Source organism: Bidens hawaiensis, unplaced genomic scaffold (genome assembly GCF_021521415.1).
Source record: "Bidens hawaiensis isolate Kalapana, Puna unplaced genomic scaffold, B.hawaiensis_p1.1 tig00024810_1, whole genome shotgun sequence".
Taxonomy (NCBI): Eukaryota; Viridiplantae; Streptophyta; class Magnoliopsida; order Asterales; family Asteraceae; genus Bidens; species Bidens hawaiensis.
In genome coordinates this window covers 26383-35221 of record NW_027493923.1, presented here as the reverse complement: position 1 = coordinate 35221, position 8839 = coordinate 26383, and the positions used below count along the sequence as shown (strand labels likewise).

Genomic DNA, 8839 nt, shown 5'->3' with positions numbered 1-8839 from the left:
AAATTTTATCTATACGACATGCTCATCATCACATGAAGGATCTACAGATCGTATGCGCGTTAAAGGCGAGTATCGATGTGTATATATGGTCGACGGGCCATATATATGTCGTGAAAGAATATGAGTAAAAAAGAAAGAATGCTAAGAATAATGAAAGAGCAGGTTATGCATGCATGCATGCATGCATGTCTGTCTGTCTTATGATACAGACGTGAATGCATGAATGTGTAAGAATTGTCTGTTGCTTGTTCAACTAGATATCATTCAGAATAACTAACTTTTAGTATGCATGCAAGTAAATAGATGCAAGTGGTCGGCTTGAGGTACACACGGGGCTATCAGAAGCTGGCTGGCTTGCATTCAAAAAGAGAATGTTTTGTTTAGGTTTGAATGCTAAGACAAGATGTTTATGTTTTAATCGTATGACTTGAATGTTTTAACATTTTATTTTCGCTGCAAATGAATGAGTTTTCTGATTTGGACTTTGTTTATGAGTAAATCCAAATTCTGTGGTCGAGATGTCAAGAATCGGGGCCTTACACATTTCCTTATATTTATAGAATAATTAAAATTAAAAGATACTCCAGAATTTCAAAGATTAAGTCCCACACTTAAAACATTAACTAACAAAATGCCCAAAGAACAATTTTTTCACCAACTTTTATATTTTTTAAAAGAAACTATAAATTTCATCAAATCCGTTTCCACCTTTGACAGGAGCTATACATTGTTTACTCCTCAGACAATTGAAAGTAGCATGCTGGCATTATTACTCTTTATGCAGCATACACATACATACATCGTATTACTATACTAAGTAATAAACTACAATAACTACCGGATATAATTAATTTACACTTTTTTTCACCTAAAACTTAGTAGGTGTTTTGGATTCCTTATTTTTGTCTCCTTATAGTTAAAAAATTGTTTGAATGTGCTTAATATGTGAGAAAAAGTTCTATAAGTCATAAGGTTGTAACTTATGACTTTCCATAAGTCATAAGGAGTTAAAAAATAAAGAATCCCAAACACCCCCTTAAACCGGCCGGACATAAATAAATAAAGAAGTTAGAAGAAGCCATCACTTTCTTCTAAAGACATGTTCATAAGGTCTGCTTCAGTAGTAGCATCATCAAAAAGCCATTTTTCAAGAAAACTAAGAGGTGGCATTTTATCTTTCGTATCCGGTTTACTTTCATCTTGGAACACACTTGTTTCAGCCGAAACGGACTGTGAAACATCCGAGTAGCTGCAATTTGAGCAGTAGTTTATTTTCTGATTCTTGTGAATTAGGTCATTATTGGATCCAAGTTGAAGGCCATCACTATGGGGACTAATTTGAAACTGCTGTGTGATCAATGAACTCCGAGTTTGTGTTGTTTCAATACTTTCAGAGCCCGCTTGTGAAGATTTCTTGGAACTACTCATCCAGTTTGGGAGCAACCGTGCAATATTCTCCGCACTTGATGCGTAAGATGCGGTACTTTGAGATGGGGGTAAATCAGGTAGACTGATAGATTTATTGTCGATAGATAAGGCTTCACAAAGGGCTTGTTTCGCCAAATGGATATCGGTTTGTAGCCTTCGTTCCCATTGACCTTTGGTCATGGTGGTTTCGGATGACGGCAATGAGTGACGCCGCTTTGAATCGGCATGTCTTCTATGATGATGGTCATGATGATGAGGGTTTTCTTGATCCGAATTGCCTTTGAGCTTGTCAAGCTTTTTCTTGAGATGGGTGTTCCAGTAATTCTTGATGTCGTTATCTGTTCTTTGTGGAAGATACGAAGCTATTGCTGCCCATCTACCATAAAAATTAAAAATGATCAAAATCAGTCATTTTTGTTACCTAAAATTTTGAACTTTTAATTCAAGAGAAGAAAAAATAAAATTAAACCTACCTATTTCCAAGAAGATCTTGAAGATGGATGATCATCTTCTCCTCTTGCTCAGTGAAATGGCCGCGCTTAATACCTGGCCGGAGATAATTCGTCCAACGCAGTCTGCAACTCTTACTGCATCTTAGCAAACCTAAATTCACAAAACCATGTAAATTAGTGTCAACTTAACAAGCAAAAAAAAAAAAGAAAAACAATCGTAACTAATGAAGGATATAAAAAGCTAAAATTTCATGAATAAATAAAGTGGCAGAATACAATAAATACCCTAATTTAATGAGCTAACCAACTCACCTCTAAATGAAAAACTAGAATTAACAAAGAGGAAAAGATTTATAGATAAAATACCAGTATTAGTAGGAACAGATCTCCAATTCCCAGGACCATTTCTCTGAATATAAGAGACTAATATTATGTCTTCTTCTGGTGTCCATGGCCCTTTCTTCACACCTATCTTGTCACAGCAAGGTGGTCTTCCCATTTAATTGGTTCAAGATAAATCTTCTATTCCAATTGTCACACTCACTAGCTATGTGTGTTAGGGTGTGTTTTAGTTTATTGTGATTCAACTTTAGACAAAAATGGCAAGACAGTAATGTTTGGGTTGGGATAACCCTTAGGTTGTACACTATATATAGACTTGAAGAAAGAAATAAGAGAGAGAAAACAGAAGATGAGGAAGAGGTCGTGATGTAATCACAAGATGACCAAAGAAATGAGTGGAGAAATGGCTTCTCTCTCTCTCTCATGAAAACCTCAACAAAGAGTCAAAAGAAGACAGCAAGAAGCATTTAATCCAGTTTGCAAAAGTCAGCTTTTTGCTTAATGAATATTAAGAGAGAAATAAAGACAAACAATGTATAGGAATGTTAATTAATCAACTTTCTGAGATATGTATTACAAATATGTTAGTTTTGTTTTTATTATTTTTCTGTAAAATCTAATAATTTACTCCTAATTCATATCATATACCATTGAATCAAATGCCCTTTGTTACAAATAAAATAGTAGTTAGATGAGTGATCTATGTGACAAAAATCGGTTCATGTTCACTTTTCATACTACAAATGTGCTTTCAAGTTAGTTCTTTTCCTTGTTGCTAGCATTTGTTGAAAAAATTATAGTGAAAATTATAGTGAATTATTTCTAGGTTCGTGTTATACGTAGTGAGAGCTTCATAATAAACTAAACCATATCTAAAATGAAGTTAAGATGAATGAGGTACCAATATTTGAAATCGGACAGTCGGAACGAATATGATGGGATTTCAATGTTTGAAATAGGAAATTGTTAGCACTTTCTTTTCTTAATCTTTGTCATGGTATAATATGGATATTTTGTTTCCTCTCATAATTCATGACATAAATAAACCAAAGGTTTTGGTTTGTCTCATAAATTTGTATTAAAATAATTTATTCATGGTTAATACAATACAGAGTAAAGTTAAAATACAAAGAAAGACAAAAATAAAAAGTGAAAGAAAGATTTTTAGGCACACAAAAAACCACTCAACAAAAATTCAAAAAATAATAGTAAAAAATCATAACTCAAAATATAAATAAAAAAAAAACCAAAATATTTTCTCCGTCATTTCAGTTAAAAAAAACGATGAAAAGACACGATATCAAGAAAAAAGACACAATGCCGAAATAAACAAACAACACAATGATAAATAAAAAAACACAATAGGTCGAAAAATTTAACACAATTTTAAACGAAATAGAACACAATGTTTTGTAATATAAAACAATATCAAGAAAAAAAGACACAATGTTAAGGAAATAAGACGCAATAATGACAAAAATAAACACAAAACACAATTATGTCTTTTTCGAGGTTTTTTTTAGAAAGAAGAAGACGGTGGAAACATTTTTGCTTTTTTACATTATTCAATTTAAAAAAAAAATTAAGTTATGATTTTTTATTATATTTTTTAGGTTTTTTTTTTCTAAAAATCTTTCTCATCATCCTAATTTGTGTCCCACTTTGTAGAATAACTTGACCCTACAATATAAGAGCATTCTCATTCAATTTTCTATCTTCAAATCTAAAATTACACTATAAATCATTACATAATCTTTTTCCTTTTCAATTAAATAATATTTTTTATATATTTATCATTACCATTTATCTTTCTTTCACTCACACCCATTTTTAAAATATATTAAAAAATTATGAGGCATGAACAATAACTTTTCAAATATAATGAAAAGTCACAACATTTCTCTGCTCTACTCACAACACCCTAAATCACTCATTACATTATAAAAACTCCACTCACATACTTGGATAGATTGAATGTGAATGCTCTAACATATGGACTTTTGGTTCCTGTGTGTTTGAATATAAAATGAACTTCAATGTTCAAATTTTAAAGAAAGAGAAAAGGATCACACATTAGGAACTGAGAGATAATAGCAAATTGTTGCAATTAAGGGGTCGTGTGTTTTTTTCTCAAAAGCTCTTCCTGGTCTTTTTTGTTTGCACCGTACGGCCCGCACAGACCACGCACAGACATTGTGGTCTACAGTGTTTTTGTTCTTCAGAAGACATTTCATTAAAAAAAGTCAGTGCGCTCTCTTTTCCTAGAATACATGGACTTGTGACTTCTAATCTCTTCTCCTCTTCTTTTCTACATCAGACATAAAACATTACGTTCTCCCCTCCTCCAACCCTAGAAACAAGAAACCGCCTTCTCCTTCTCCTCCAACCCTAACCTCCACCGTTACCTCTCCTCCGCCACCACCGGCCTCTCTCTCTCTCTCTCCAGCAAACTGTCGCCGACCACTCTCTTCTCCTCTTTGATTTGTTAAGGTTTGATTTTTTATTACAATCTTGATTAAAGTGATTTTCCTTAGATTACAATCTTGATTCTTGATTTTATCTAGATTAATTTTCAAATACTTGGTTAATGATGGCACGAGTCATAAGTGACATTAGTGTATTAAATTGAAACCTATGAGGATGGATTTTTGATTTTTGACCCGTTTCGTTTTAGTTTTACTTTTTGATCCATTTTGCGTTATGTTTAGGTTTGATTTGTGCCTTGCAAAATTCTTTATGTTTATGTTTGATTTGTGCCTTGAAATGTTTATGTTTGATTGTTGTTAATTGGTTTGTTCAATTGGGTTATTAAGTTTTATTAATTGAAATCTTGCTAATTGATTTGTTCAGTTAGGTTCTTATTAGGTTTTTAGTTGAAAAAAGTTTGTAAATATTGATTTGTTGAATTCTTATTAGTTTTTAGTTCAATTATAATTTTGCATAATTGTTCAATTATTATTAGTTTTTGGTTGAAAAAGTTTGTAGAAAGTTAAGTCTAAGGAAGATCTTTTTGCTTGTTACTTGGAATTGATTAATGTGTTTTAATAAAAAATGTTGTTGAATGTTTTTGGTCTAATGAAAATCTTGTAAATATCGAATGTTATAGGTTTGTTTGTGTCATATACATTAACGTGTTTATTGTTTGTTATATTAATGTAATATTATGTATCGTTAGGCAGTTGCTAAAGTTCGAGTTGCAAGAATGAAGGCTTTGATTCGGGTTTCAAAAATGAAGACATTTGTTTGGGTTGCAAGTATTAAAACGTCGGATTGAGAAGTTATTGTATATTACTGTTATTTTTAAACAAATATACATTTGTTGTACTTTGAAACTTCTTTTGTAAACTTAAAACGTGTTTTGTGTATTATTTGCATTGGAGTTTCTAGAAATTAAATTGGTTTTATAACACTGGAATATTGGTTTCTTGGGAAAAATCGGTTTAGTTAAAGTTTTGTTTTTTTAGAACTTTACAAATGTTAAAAAACAAACAGTATTTTTATTGCAGACTGTAGAGGCTTGGCACATTCTTTTACCACATATGTCTGCAGATATGGTCCGCAAATTGCAGACATTTTACATCTGAAAAAACAAACAACACCTAAGTGAAGATGCAACTTTCGTTTTTTTTTTTCAAGAATATTTGAAGAGGAGCACTCTTGTTAATCTTTATTCACCAAATTTATCTTTCATTTTTCCACAAACTCAAGATTATCAACAATTTGTTTCTTTATCAGGTGCGAGAGCCATCTGCGGTCAAGTCCTGATTAATATACAAACACAAATTAAACAACTAACTCTTGTTTATATTGATTAGAAAACATAACTCAAAAAACTAATTACAATCTTTCAAACCCTGACTTTGGTTTTACTCTTGATAAACACTAACTTGGTTGCATCTAGATGAATCCTAACTCAGTAACATATTGTGTGTGTCTCTAGATCCCTAACTCGATTGCATCTCACATACATTCTACAATGTCTAACAATAATTTGGTTTATATAAACTAACCTAACTTGTTAGCCAAGACATTACCTATTTTAATAACGATATAATTTGGAAACATGTTACAATTAGGACTTTTGACTTGGAGTCTGAAATTATGTCCAGCATCCGATTGTACGCCTATTGTTCTAATTGTTGTAGGGGAGACAAGCACAACCGTCTAATTAGATGCACAAAAATTGTTTTAAGGGACCCAACGATAACGGATTTAGTTAGTTCAAGTGTTAAAGTCAAGAACAAACCCGAAGACTACACTCAAAGAGACAATATGTTGAATCATTTTTATATTCAAGTAAGTTTTAATTAATTATCTGTATACGTTTAAGTATACGATATGATACTACCAATTTCTTACTTGAATAAAGAAAGCATCTTTATTAATTGTAAAACTTTGAAAGTCTAGTTCCTGTGCACTACCACCGTATTCCAAACGGTCCACCGAGGATTTAACCAGGCGGAAGACCGACGCCGGTATACTAACGGTCCGTTGCTTAGTCATGAAGTAATCAAAGAAGCATTTGTATGTTTTGTTTTTTTTTTTTTGTTTTTTTACTATAATCCACTTATATATAATTTACTATAAAACGATTACAATAAAGTGGCAGGTAAACGGTCAACAAGCTGCGCCGCAACCCCCTTTTGAATGGCAAAGCCAATCCTGCTAAAAACGAAGTTTTGGGACCTAGGAGTTGAAGAGGTTCCGTGTACGACACGCTGAACCCTACTCAAAAAATCCACAGCCTCTGGGGCAGAAAACCAAATGTATCAAAGGCAAATGGTAGAAAGACATGTTGATTATCTAAACAAGCTTTCTCGTGTTTAACAACTTTGCCCGATTCAGCCTTCAACGCAGCCTGACCTACAACAAACCCACGGTCCCTGAGCCCAATAAGATCCACACAGGCGTGTCCCACCCCCCACCCGAACAAAAGAATATCAGCTGGTCGTAAAGTAGACCTCCTTTTAGGGGCCTCCTTTTAGTAGAAATCCCTGCCCGTTTAAGAACATCACACAAAACATCCCTAACCAAATCATGTCTGTATTTAAATCCAGGCAATTCTTTGCAATGCACCGCATGATCACCAAAAGAATTCAAACAGACCTTGAGACAAATTGGGCAAGGCTCATCAGTCGAGAACATAGGGATCATTAACCGGTACTTAAGGATAGCCCGATACTCCAAACCCGACATATGTTGGCCTAATCCTTCAATGGGGATGGCCGTTAGAAAATCTTGAGCCCGAAGGCATTCAAGCACTGCCTTTTGGCGAGGGGATAGATCAAACTTCACTTCTAAACTCTTAACGATTCCACTAAATAAGGCACTCGCCACAACATGTTGGGCTTTAGGGGGGCGATGTCCTTATTAGAGAACCCGTTAAGATCAAAATATGGAAGTGAAGTACGTAAACGTTCCATCGCACACCCATAATCAGAGTCCAACCCATAAATATCACAACCCCGAAGAATATGGTCTTGCAAACACCACGATTGTGCTCTCGAAGCCACAAAAGCATATGTAGATACATCATCGGCCGAACAGAGACCCAACCCCCCATAACGGGTCGGAAGTGATGCCAACCTCCATTGGAGATCCCCAAAGAACGGACCTCCACAAACCACGATGTCCTCAATCGCCATTCGAAGGCCATTGTCAAATATAGAAACAGCTTCCCTTCATACATAGGTTGGCACGTTCTCAAACCGAACAAAAGCTTGGCGACTCCCATACATTAGCGAAGCAAAAGAAGCTCGCATTGAGGATCCCGAAGTCTTGGGAGACAGCTCATCAATTCCACAGTGCTATATGCCTTTTTCATAGCCAAACTGCTGAAAAACCCCGCATCCCGGCTTACAACACCACCAAGGAGTTTCTCGCCAAGCACCGGCCTTCCAATCCCGCAACGGAACAACCCCTCATGTACCTTCACCCCATTGCACGTTGTAATGTTTAATTCAAGACCCAAACGAGGCCCCTCAGACCTGATAATATTTAATGCTTTGGCCACCTCTCTAGTATCCCCGATAATCGTGCCATTATCCAAGTACCAAGCATGAAAGAGAAGCTTGCACCGATCTCTGATTTGGTGGACAAGTGGGTGCAAAACTAAGGCAAAAAGGAGAGGCCCAAGAGGGTCCCCCTGTTGAACCCCAGTGGTGGAATTAATGTAAGTATCACCCACATATAATCTAGCCGACTGCCCGTATAAAAAATCCACCCAAAGAGAAATGGAAGGACATCGACTCTGGACCTCATGTAGAAGGTTCGTCCTATCGACTAAGTTGAAGGCATTGGAGAAATCAACATTAAGCATAGCCAATGACCCATCCGAATGAAACTGATTTAGAAACCTGTTCGCGCTATGGAGCACGGCCTCTGCCCCACTAGGGACTCTCACTCCAAATTGAAAGTCACCGAGGTATTTAGCCATATCCTTCCCGACACCCCTCATAGCCACCTTAGAGACCAACCGCCTCCAAATGGCCCCAACGGCAATAGGTCTAATCCCATTGTTCGGTTTAAGCAACGACGTAAGTGGGCAGACGCAACAAACTCTGCCAACACCTTAGGATACCTTCCCCCAAAAATAAATTAACCATCGCAGAGATAGC

General features: G+C 35.3%; 1 protein-coding gene across 1 annotated transcript; it reads right to left on the bottom strand.

Moving 5' to 3' along the window:
- Positions 1-667: 667 nt before the first annotated feature.
- LOC143569983 (myb-related protein 306-like) lies at positions 668-2727 on the bottom strand. The gene is made up of 3 exons (XM_077055759.1): positions 2247-2727; positions 1902-2031; positions 668-1804 (listed from the first exon to the last, which is right to left on the bottom strand). Exons 1-3 carry the CDS (start codon positions 2377-2379, stop codon positions 1069-1071), a joined length of 999 nt encoding a protein of 332 aa, XP_076911874.1. The 5' UTR covers positions 2380-2727; the 3' UTR covers positions 668-1068.
- Between the last annotated feature and the right edge of the window lie 6112 nt (positions 2728-8839).